Consider the following 12,395-nt stretch of genomic DNA (forward strand, 5'->3'; position numbering starts at 1 on the left):
CCGACCCACCGCTGGCGCGCGCCCCACCACGACCCAATGCCGTGCCCAACCCCTCCACCTTCCTCTAGCGGGCTCTCGCCGCCGCATCCTGGTCGCCCGACGGACCTGAGCCGCGGCCGCCCCACCCCGCCACCACCTTCCTCCGGTGAAGCCGACCAGGCCACTACCCCACAGGCCCGCCCAGCCTCCGTCCCGCCCCCGATCCACGCCGCTCGCACCACCCTGCCGCCTGACGCCGTCCCCATCTGCGCCGCTAGCACCACCATGCCGCCCCGTGCCTCCTCGTCCCGCTCGGACACAACGCTACCCCCACGGCTCCTTCCTCCACCGCTGCTGCGCCCACTCGCCGCCGTGGAGCCACCAACAGTCCCGAATCCATCCACAACAGGCACTCAAAAAATCAGCGACTATGCCTTGCCTGCGCGGATCCGGAGTCAGGCTTGCCGGCGCACGGGAATGGGCTGAGCCCCCAGCCCCCCACCCCCGCAATTGAGCTCCTCCGCCATTTTCTTGCTCCACCTCCCTCTTTCCCCCGGCAGGCCTGGTCGCGGTGCGGTCTTCCTCCCCCGGAGGGAACTGCTCGCGCCACGCCGCTCCCCATCAATTCCCCTGCTCGACCTCGCAGTTCACATCCTCCCTCTACCTCGCGTCGTGTCGACCAAAAGTGCATCAGTGAGATGTTCGTGCTGTTCAGTGGTGAAGGGGCATGGATATCCCTCCAACAACTGATGCAAAATAAAATTCCCGTGCTTTTTGGTGCAGCTCTGGCGTGCGTGGAAGGGCTCCGGTCACATCCAACAACTGCCCCTAGACGACGAAGTCCACCACCTCCAGCATCACGCGGTGGCTCCCTCCTCTCCACCATTCTTGATCATCTGCTTCGGCGTTTATACGAGCAAGATGTGCTACTCGGTACGAGTAATGATGTAGTTTGGTACAAGCTAGATGTGCAGCTCGCTATACCTAGTCTGTAATTTTAATTTGCTCACGAGCCTGATTCTGTTTTTGTCCAGCGTTCCGCTCGATGTTGGTGGTGCTTTTCTCAAATTTTAGGCGAGGATGTGCCTTCGTCATCGAGGACGTGCAGTCCTAGAGTAAAAGGATGAAGTACAGTTTGGCGTGCGTGCAGTACGCCGGACATGAGGGCTCGTCTCCTCTCCAGCAACCGTCCAGCAATGGGGATGGACGCGCAGGTGGTGGTGCACGGTGAGCTCGAGGTTGCCTATAGCCTCCCTCTGACCATGCGTGTGTGATGCAGTGTGGTAACGAGAAGACGAGCACCACCTCCCCGCCACTGTGGTTCGCGGTTCTTGCAGCTCGGGTCGGGCGGTCTGCAGCATGTGCGTGCAGTGTGGCGTGTGGGTGTGTGCAGTGCTCAACAATGGTCGTGGAGCACCAAAAGACGAGCACCACCTCCCCGCCACTATGTGATGGCCAAAGTCAAAGGAACCCCCATGCCGTGTGGCACTAGCTGTTCTTCTTCCACGGGTCAAACATGAGAAGCAAAAGGCAGGGTGAACGCCACTCCGCCGCATGCAGTGCACTTTATCTCAAGAGTGGTTGTAGTTGAGAGAGCGTGTGCGTGCAGAGGAGGACATGTGCTTGCAGTTGGGAGCGTATGTGCGTGCAGTGCACCCGTTTTGGTTCACTTATTCATTTTTTGATGTGGTTCACTTTGTGTGTAGAAGCTCGTTACCCCTTTGTATGAAATGCAATTTATTTCGTGTGTTTCAGAACTCACACGACTAAAATCAACACATGCAGTGTGTTTGGTCATCGGATGTGGTTCACTTTTGAGAGTGATGTTGTTCACTTGCGCCCAACATTGAAATGCGATTTTTTTAGCAAAACAATAAAAAAGTAATGTGGTTCGCTTAAATATATGTCGCGGTTTACTTGCCCCGTCTCTGGAGTCCAGTCTTGTTCATAAAACAAACAAACAACAACAACAACAAAGCCTTTAGTCCCAAGCAAGTTGGGGTAGGCTAGAGGTGAAACCCATAAGATCTCGCAACCAACTCATGGCTCTGGCACATGGATAGCAAGCTTCCACGCACCCCTGTCCATAGCTAGCTCTTTGTCGATACTCCAATCCTTCAGGTCTCTCTTAACGGACTCCTCCCATGTCAAAATCGGTCGACCCCGCCCTCTCTTGACATTCTCCGTACGCTTTAGCCGTCCGCTATGCACTGGAGCTTCTGGAGGCCTGCGCTGAATATGCCCAAACCATCTCAAACGATGTTGGACAAGCTTCTCCTCAATTGGTGCTACCCCAACTCTATCTCGTATATCATCATTCCGGACTCGATCCTTCCTCGTGTGGCCACACATCCATCTCAACATACGCATCTCCGACACACCTAACTGTTGAACATGTCGCCTTTTAGTCGGCCAACACTCCGCGCCATACAACATTGCGGGTCGAACCGCCGTCCTGTAGAACTTGCCTTTTAGCTTTTGTGGCACTCTCTTGTCACAGAGAATGCCAGAAGCTTGGCGCCACTTCATCCATCCGGCTTTGATTCGATGGTTCACATCTTCATCAATACCCCCATCCTCCTGCAACATTGACCCCAAATACCGAAAGGTGTCCTTCCGAGGTACCACCTGGCCATCAAGGCTAACCTCCTCCTCCTCACAGCTAGTAGTACTGAAACCGCACATCATGTACTCGGTTTTAGTTCTACTAAGCCTAAACCCTTTCGATTCTAAGGTTTGTCTCCATAACTCTAACTTCCTATTTACCCCCGTCCGACTATCGTCAACTAGCACCACATCATCCGCAAAGAGCATACACCATGGGATATCTCCTTGTATACCCCTTGTGACCTCATCCATCACCAATGCAAAAGATAAGGGCTCAAAGCTGACCCCTGATGCAGTCCTATCTTAATCGGGAAGTCATCGGTGTCGACATCACTTGTTCGAACACTTGTCACAACATTATTGTACATGTCCTTGATGAGGGTAATGTACTTTGCTGGGACTTTGTGTTTCTCCAAGGCCCACCACATGACATTCCGCGGTATCTTATCATAGGCCTTCTCCAAGTCAATGAACACCATATGCAAGTCCTTCTTATGCTCCCTATATCTCTCCATAAGTTGTCGTACCAAGAAAATGGCTTCCATGGTCGACCTCCCAGGCATGAAACCAAACTGATTTTTGGTCGCGCTTGTCATTCTTCTTAAGCGGTGCTCAATGACTCTCTCCCATAGCTTCATTGTATGGCTCATCAGCTTAATTCCACGGTAATTAGTACAACTCTGAACATCTCCCTTGTTCTTGAAGATTGGTACTAATATACTCCGTCTCCATTCTTCTGGCATCTTGTTTGCCCGAAAAATGAGGTTGAAAAGCTTGGTTAGCCATACTATCGCTATGTCCCCGAGACCTTTCCACACCTCAATGGGGATACAATCAGGGCCCATCGCCTTGCCTCCTTTCATCCTTTTTAAAGCCTCCTTCACCTCAGACTCCTGGATGCGCCGCACAAAACACATGCTGGTCTCATCAAAGGAGTCATTCAGTTCAATGGTAGAACTCTCATTCTCCCCATTGAACAGCTTGTCGAAGTACTCCCGCCATCTATGCTTAATCTCTTCGTCCTTCACCAAGAGTTGGCCTGCTCCGTCCTTGATGCATTTGACTTGGCCAATATCCCTCATCTTCCTCTCCCGGATCTTAGCCATCTTATAGATGTCCCTTTCACCTTCCTTCGTGCCTAACCGTTGGTAGAGGTCCTCATATGCCCGACCCCTTGCTTCACCAACAGCTCGCTTTGCGGCCTTCTTCGCCATCTTGTACTTCTCTATGTTGTCTGCACTCCTATCCAGGTATAGGCGTCTGAAGCAATCTTTCTTCTCTTTAAGCGCCTTCTGGACATCATCATTCCACCACCAGGTATCCTTATATTCGCTTCTCCTTCCCCTGGACACTCCAAACTCCTCCGAGGCCACCTTACGAATGCAAGTCGCCATCTTCATCCATACATTATCCGCATCCCCTCCTTCCTCCCAAGGGCCCTCCTTAAATACCCTCTCCTTGAACACCTGAGCTACCTCCCCCTTGAGCTTCCACCACTTCGTTCTAGCGACCTTGGCACGCTTATCCCGCTGGACACGAATTCGAAAGCGGAAGTCAGCAACCACCAGCTTATGTTGGGGTACAACACTCTCCCCAGGTATCACCTTACAGTCTAGGCACGCACGCCTATCTTCTCTTCTCAAGAGGATGAAATCAATCTGGCTAGTGTGTTGGCCACTACTAAAAGTCACCAGATGTGATTCTCTCTTTCTAAAGAGGGTGTTAGCTACAATCATGTTGTAGGCTAGAGCAAAGCTTAAGACATCTTATCCTTCTTGATTCCTGATGCCATAGCCAAAGCCCCCATGCGCCCCTTCAAAACCTGTGTTAGATGTACCCACGTGGCCATTGAGGTCTCCTCCTATGAAGAGCTTCTCACCAATCGGTACACTCCTAACCATGTCTTCCAAGCCTTCCCAGAACTCTCTCTTGGTGTTCTCATTGTGGCCTACTTGCGTGGCATATGCGCTGATAACATTGAGAACCAAGTCCTCAGCTACCAGCTTGACCAGGATAATCCGGTCCCCACGTCTCCTGACGTCTACCACTCCATACTTGAGGCTCTTGTTGATCAAGATGCCTACGCCATTTCTGTTTACAGCCGTCCCCGTGTACCACAGCTTGAAGCCGGTATCCTCCACCTCCTTCGCCTTCTGTCCTCTCCATTTGGTTTCTTGGACGCAAAGGATATCAACACCTCTCCTCACTGCTGCATCAACTAGCTCCCGAAGCTTCCCTGTCAGAGACCCTACGTTCCAGCTACCTAAACAAATCCTCCTAGGCTCGGCTAGCTTCCTTACCCTTTGCACTCGTCGAGTCAAATGTGAAGACCCTTGCTCATTTTCTACTACATCCGGGCGCCGATGTAGCGCGCCACTAAGGATGCGACGACCCGATCCTCGCTCACTTGCCACCGTATCCGGATCAAGATACGGCGCGCCACTTGGGGGGTGACGGCCCGGCCCTTGCCCATTTTCCACCACACCCGGGTTCCGATGTGGCGCATCGCTGAGAGGGTTACGCCCCAACAAAAATCTTTTGGGTTTCATCTCCATAAGAGTGGCTGAGTTTTTACGTTGGCTCGCCAAGCCTATCACAACCCTCCTCCTTTACCCGGGCTTGGGACCGGATATGTTGAGACAACATAGGCGGAGTTACTCTTGTTCATAAAAAATGTTGAAAAAAAGACAACAAAAACTTGTCTAAGAAAATCTACGCCCGACAAAAGAAATCATGAAGTTCACTTGACTGTATGATGCAGTGCAGTTTTCATGCGGTTCACTCGTCGATTTTGGTGTCGCGAAAAACAGAGTGTCCGCATTTTGGTAAATTCAAAATTCCTCTTAAAACGTAAAGAATTAGAGAGAGTGTTCTACATGAAAAAGTTGCGTCTTGTTGATATCTTTCCAACGGTGTATCATTTGAATCATTTTGACCAGCGGTTTGTAAAAATTTCATGAAAAACGGCCGCTGCCACTCATCGTCGCTACACGATTTTCAAAATTAACTTAAAACCATAAGGAATTTCAAAAACATTTAAACATACGAAAGTTGCGCCTCGTCCATAGCGTTTTAACGGTATATTACACGCCTTGTTTTGACAAACGGCTAAAAAACTGGAGCGAAAACAGTATCGAAAATTTGAAAAAAAATTGAAAAACAGAATTGCGTGATTTAGTAAATTTAAAACTGCTCTTAAACCGCAACAAACTAGAGAAAAAAATAGATATGAAAAAGATGCCCCTCGACGATATCTATCCAACGGTGTATCATTTGCTTCATTCCGACAAGCGGTTTAGAAAAAAACGCGAAGAAACGCTCGCTGCCACTCGTCATGGGCCGCACCATTTTCAAAACTGCTCTTAAACCGTGTGGAATATCTAAAAGTTTTCAACATGTGGAAGTTGTGTCTAATCTATAGCTTTTCAACGGTATATTACACGCCTCATTCCGATAAACGGTTAAAAAACTAGAGCAAAAAAGGTATTGAAAAAATAGAGAATGCTGTTTTTTTTCCGATGGGAAGTTCACTCGTGTGAGTAGTGCATTACACTTGGTTCAAAGAAGACGTGGACTTGCGTTGAGCATGTAGTGCGGAAGTGTTATCAGAATATATATATATATATATATATATATATATATATATATATATATATATATATATATATAGACAATTGCCTAGCCATGTGTGGCGCCTCCCTCCACCGTTTACACCCCCGGTCATATTTTCATAGTGCTTAGGCGAAGCCCTGCGAGGATCACTTCACCATCGCCGTCACCACGCCGTCGTGCCGACAGAACTTATCTACTACCTCGATGTCTTGCTGGATCAAGAAGGCGAGGGACGTCACCGAGCTGAATGTGTGCAGAACTCGGAGGTGCCGTACGTTTGGTACTTTATCGGTCGGAGCTCCAAGAAGTTCGACTACATCAACCGCGTTATCAAACGCTTCCGCTTATGGTCTATGAGGGTACGTAGACACTCCCCCCTCATTGCTATGCATCTCCTACATAGATCTTGCATGAGCTTAGTTTTTTTTTGAAATTGCATGCTACGTTTCCCAACAGTGGCATCTGAGCCAGGTTTATGCGTAGATGATATGCACGAGTAGACCACAAAGAGTTGTGGGCGGTGATAGCCATACTGCTTACCACCAATGTCTTATTTTGATGGCATGTGATGTTTATCTTTTATGCATCTTATTTTGCTTAGTAGGATAGTAGCATTAGAAGATGATCCCTTAAGTAAATTTTAAGGTATAAGTGTTCTCCCTGAGTATGCACCGTGCGACAGTTCGTCGTGTTGAGACACCATGTGATGATCGAGTGTGATAGATTCTACATTCACATAAAACGGGTGCAAGAAAGTTTTGCACATGCAGAATATTTGGGTTAAACTTGACTAGCCTAGCATGTACAGAAATGGCCTCAGAACACTGGAGACCAAAAGGTCGAACATGAATCATATAGTAGATATGATCAACATAGAGATGTTCACCATTGATGACTACTCCATCTCACGTGATGATCGGACATGGTTTAGTTGATTTGGATCACGTATCATTTAGATGATTTGAGGGATGTCTATCTAAGTGGGAGTTCTTAAGTAATTTGATTAATTGAACTTAATTGATCATGAACTTAGTCCTGATAGTATTTGCATATTTATGTTGTAGATCAATGTCCTGTGATACTGTTCCCTTAAATTTTAATGCATTCCTAGAGAAAGCTAAGTTGAAAGATGATGTTAGCAACTACAGAGACTGGGTCTGTAACCTTAGGATTATCCTCATTGCTGCACAAAAGAATTATGTCCTTGACGCACCGCTAGGGGAAAGGCCTGCTGCATGAGCAGATGCTGATGTTTTGAACATCTGGCAAGCTCGATCAGATGACTACTTGATAGTTCAGTGTGCCATGCTTTACGGCTTAGAATCGGGACTTCAAAGACGTTTTGAATGTCATGGAGCATATGATATGTTCCAAGAGTTTAAGTTAATATTTTAAGCAAATGCCCGAGTTGAGAGATATGAAGTCTCCAACAAGTTCTATAGCTGCAAGATGGAGGAGAATAGTTCTGTCAGTGAACACATAGTCAAATGTCTGGGTATCATAATCACTTGACTCAGCTGGGAGTTAATCTTCCAGATGATAGTGTTATCGACAGAGTTCTTCAATCACTGCCACCAAGCTACAAAGGCTTCGTGATGAACTATAATATGCAAGGGATGGAGAAGACAATTCCCGAGCTCTTTGCAATGCTCAAAACTGCAGAGGTGGAAATCAAGAAGGAGCATCAAGTGTTGATGGTTAACAAGACCACTAGTTTCAAGAAAAATGGCAAGGGAAAGAAAGGGAACTTCAAAAAGAATGGCAAGCAAGTTGTCACTCCTAGGAAGAAGCCGAAAGCTAGACCCAAGCCTGAAATTGAGTGCTTCTACTGCAAAGGGACCGGTCACTGGAAGCAGAACTGCCCCAAGTATTTGGCAGATAAGAAGGATGGCAAAGTGAACAAAGGTATATTTGATATACATGTTATTGATGTGTACCTTTCTAATGCTCGTAGTAGCACCTGGGTATTTGATACTAGTTTGGTTGCTCATATTTGTAACTCGAAACAGGAGCTACGAGTTAAACAAAGATTGGCTAAGGACGAGGCGACGATGCGCGTCGGGAATGTTTCCAAGGTCGATGTGATCATTGTCAGCACACTACCTCTACATCTTCCTTCGGGATTAGTTTTAGACCTGAATAATTGTTATTTTGCACCACCGTTGAGCATGAACATTATATCCTAATCTTGTTTGGTGTGAGACGGTTATTCATTTAAATCAGAGAATAATGGTTGTTCTATTTATATGAGTAATATCTTTTATGGTCATGCACCCTTGAAGAGTGGTCTATTTCTGTTGAATCTCGATTCTGGTGATACACATATTCATAATATTGATGCCAAAAGATGCAAAGTTGATAATGATAGTGCAACATATCTGTGGCACTGCCGTTTAGGTCATATTGGTATAAAGTGCATGAAGAAACTCCATGCAGATGGATTTTTGGAATCACTTGATTATGAATCATTTGATACTTGTGACCCATGCCTCATGGGCAAGATGACTAAAATTCCGTTCTCCGGAACAATGGAGCAAGGCAATGACTTATTAGAAATAATGCATGTATGCAGTCCAATGAGTGTTGAGGCACACGACGGGTATCGTTATTTTCTAACCTTCACAGATGATTTGAGCAGATATGGGTATATCTACGTAATGAAACACAAGTCTGAAATATTTGAAAAGTTTAAAGAATTTCAGAGTGAATTGGAGAATCATCGTAACAAGAAAATAAAGTTTCTATGATCCGATCGCGGAGGCGAATATTTGAGTTACGAGTTTGGCCTTCATTTAAAATAATGTGGAATAGTTTCACAACTCAATCCACCGGGAACACCATAGTGTAATGGTGTGTCCGAACGTCATAACTGCACTTTATTAGATATGGTGCGATCTATGATGCCTCTTACCGATTTACCACTATCGTTTTGGGGTTATGCATTAGAGATAGCTGCATTGACATTAAATAGGGAACCGTCTAAATCCATTGAGACGACACTGTATGAACTGTGGTTTGGCAAGAAACCTAAGCTGTCATTTCTTAAAGTTTGGAGTTGCGACACTTATGTCAAAATGCTTCAGCCTGATAAGCTCAAACCCAAATCAGAGAAGTGCGTCTTCATTGGATACCATAAGGAAACAATTGGGTACTCCTTCTACCACAGATCTGAAGGCAAGATCTTTGTTGCCAAGAATGGAACATTTCTAGAGAAGGAGTTTCTCTCAAAAGAAATGAGTGGGAGGAAAGTAGGACTTGATGAGGTAATTGTACCTTCTCTCGAATTGGAAAGTAGCTCATCACAGAAAACCATTCCCGTGATGCCTACAACAACTAGAGAGGAAGCTAATGATGATGATCATGAAACTTCAGATCAAGTTACTACCGAACCTCGTAGGTCAACCAGAGCACAATCCGTAACAAAGTGGTACGGTAATCCTGTTCTGGAAGTCATGTTACTAGACCATGGCGAACCTACAAACTATGAAGAAGCTATGATGAGCCCAGATTCTGATAAATGACTTGAGGCCATGAAATCTGAGATAGGATCCATGTATGAGAACAAAGTGTGGACTTTAGTGGACATGCCTGATGATCAGCGAGCCATAGAGAATAAATGTATCTTCAAGAAGGCGACTGCCGCTGATGGTAATGTTATTGTCTACAAAGCTCGAGTTGTCGCAAAAGTTTTTCAACAAGTTCAAGGAGTTGACTAGGATGAGACTTTCTCACCCGTAGTGATGCTTAAGTTTGTCCGAATCATGTTAGCAATTGCCTCATTTTATGATTATGAAATCTGGCAAATGGACGTCAAAACCAAATTCCTTAATGGATTTCTTAAAGAAGAGTTGTATATGATGCAACCGGAAGGTTTTGTTGACCCTAAAGGTGCTAACAAAGTGTGCAGGCTCCAGCGATCCATCTATGGACTAGTGCAAGCATCTCGGAGTTGGAATATACACTTTGATGAGGTGATCAAAGCATCTGGTTTTATACAGACTTTTGGAGATGCCTGTATTTACAAGAAAGTGAGTGGGAGCTCTGTACTGTTTCTAATATTATATGCGGATGCCATATTGTTGATTGGAAATGATGTAGAATTTCTGGATAGCATAAAAGGATACTTGAATAAGAGTTTTTCAATGAAAGACCTCGGTGAAGCTGCTTATGTATTGGGCATCAAGATCTATAGAGATAGATCAAGACGCTTAATAGGACTTTCACAAAGCACATACCTTGAGAAATTTTTGATGAAGTTCAAAATGGATCAGTCAAAGAAAGGGTTATTTCTTGTGTTGCGAGGTGTGAAATCGAGTCAGACTCAATGCCCGACCACTGCAGAAGATAAAGAGAAAATGAAAGCCATTCCCTATGCTTCAGCCATAGGTTCTATCATGTATGCTATGCTCTATACCAGACCTGATGTGTGCCTTGCCATAAGTCTGGCAGGGAGGTACCAAAGTAATCCAGGAGTGGATCACTGGACAGCAGTCGAGAACACCCTCAAGTACCTGAAAAGGACCAAGGATATGTTTCTCGTTTATGGAGGTGACAAAGAGCTCTTTGTAAATGGTTACGTCGATGCTAGTTTTGACACTGATCCGGATGACTCTAAGTCACAAACAAGATACACATTTATTTTGAATGGAGGAGCTGTCAGTTGGTGCAGTTCCAAGCAGAGCATCGTGGCGGGATCTATGTATGAAGTGGAGTACATAGCTACTTCGGAAGCAACAAATGAAGGAGTCTGTATGAAGGAGTTCATATCGGATTTAGGTGTAATACCTAGTGCATCGGGTCCAATGATTTTTTTGTGACAATACTGGAGCAATTACCTTAGTGAAGGAATCGAGATTTCACAAAAGAACCAAACACATCAATAGATGCTTCAACTCCACCCGCGGTCAAGTCAAGGAGGGAGACATAGATATTTGCAAAATACATACGATCTGAATGTAGCAGACACGTTGACTAAGACTCTTCCACGAGCAAAACATGATCAACACTAAGACTCCATGGGTGTTAGAATCATTACAATGTAATCTAGATTATTTACTCTAGTGCAAGTAGGAGACTGAAGGAAATATGCCCTAGAGGCAATAATAAAGTTGTTATTTTATATTTCCTTATTCATGATAAATGTTTATTATTCATGCTAGAATTGTATCGATCGGAAACCTAAATACATGTGAATACATTGACAAACAATGTGTCCCTAGTGAGCCTCTACTTGACTAGCTTGTTGATCAAAGATGGTTAAGGTTTCCAAACCATGGACATGTGTTGTCATTTGATAACGGGATCACATCATTAGGAGAATAATGTGACGGACAAGACCCAACCGTCAGCCCACCCGTTAGCTTAGCATAATGATCATTCAGTTTATTGCTATTGCTTTCTTCATGTCAAATACTTATTGCTTCGACTATGAGATGATGCAACTCCCGGATACCGGAGGAATGCCTTGTGTGCTATCAAACGTGACAACATAAATGGGTGATTATAAAGATGCTCTACAGGTATCTCCGAAGGTGTTTGTTGAGTTGGCATAGATCGAGATTAGGATTTGTCACTCCGAGTATCGGAGAGGTATCTCTGGGCCCTCTCGGTAATACACATCATAAGAATCCTTGCAAGCAAAGTGAATAATGAGTTAGTTGCAGGATGATGTATTATGGAACGAGTAAAAAGACTTGCCAGTAACGAGATTGAACTAGGTATGAAGATACCGATGATCGAATCTCGGGCATGTAACATACCCATAGACAAAGCAAATTACGTATATTGTCATAACAGTTCGACCGATAAAGATCTTCGTACAATATGTAGGAGCCAATATGAGCATCCAGGTTCTGCTATTGGTTATTGACCAGACAGGTGTCTCGGTCATGTCTACATAGTTCTCGAACCCGTAGGGTCCGCACGCTTAACGTTTGTTGACGATATTATATTATATGAGTTCTGCGATTTGGTAACCGAATGTTGTTCGGAGTCCCGGATGAGATCATGGACATGACGAGGAGTCTCAAAATGGCTGAGAGGTAAAGATTGATATATATGACGATAGTATTCAGACACGGGAAGTGTTCCGGAGGGTATCGGGCACATATCGGGTCACCGTAAGGGGTTCCGGGCACCCCCAGCAAAACATATGGGCCTAATGGGCCAATAGGGGAACACACCAGCCACCAGGGGCT

At 45.5% G+C, this 12,395-nt stretch overlaps 1 protein-coding gene across 1 annotated transcript; it reads left to right on the plus strand.

Moving 5' to 3' along the window:
- The first annotated feature begins 36 nt into the window (after positions 1–36).
- LOC119350030 (formin-like protein 20) lies at positions 37–1,720 on the plus strand. The gene is made up of 4 exons (XM_037618067.1): positions 37–174; positions 258–672; positions 763–912; positions 1,014–1,720. Exons 1-4 carry the CDS (start codon positions 37–39, stop codon positions 1,091–1,093), a joined length of 783 nt encoding a protein of 260 aa, XP_037473964.1. The 3' UTR covers positions 1,094–1,720.
- Positions 1,721–12,395: the final 10,675 nt, after the last annotated feature.

Source organism: Triticum dicoccoides, chromosome 1B (genome assembly GCF_002162155.2).
Source record: "Triticum dicoccoides isolate Atlit2015 ecotype Zavitan chromosome 1B, WEW_v2.0, whole genome shotgun sequence".
Taxonomy (NCBI): Eukaryota; Viridiplantae; Streptophyta; class Magnoliopsida; order Poales; family Poaceae; genus Triticum; species Triticum dicoccoides.

What these genes read in the sequence shown, in the direction of transcription:
- LOC119350030 (XM_037618067.1), top strand. Translation starts at nt 37, where the DNA reads ATGCCGTGCCCAACCCCTCCACCTTCCTCTAGCGGGCTCTCGCCGCCG. An exon ending in TGTCGACCAAAAGTGCATCA is followed by an intron (nt 673 to 762) that starts GTGAGATGTTCG and finishes TTTTTGGTGCAG; the next exon opens with CTCTGGCGTGCGTGGAAGGG. An exon ending in CGAGCAAGATGTGCTACTCG is followed by an intron (nt 913 to 1,013) that starts GTACGAGTAATG and finishes GTTTTTGTCCAG; the next exon opens with CGTTCCGCTCGATGTTGGTG.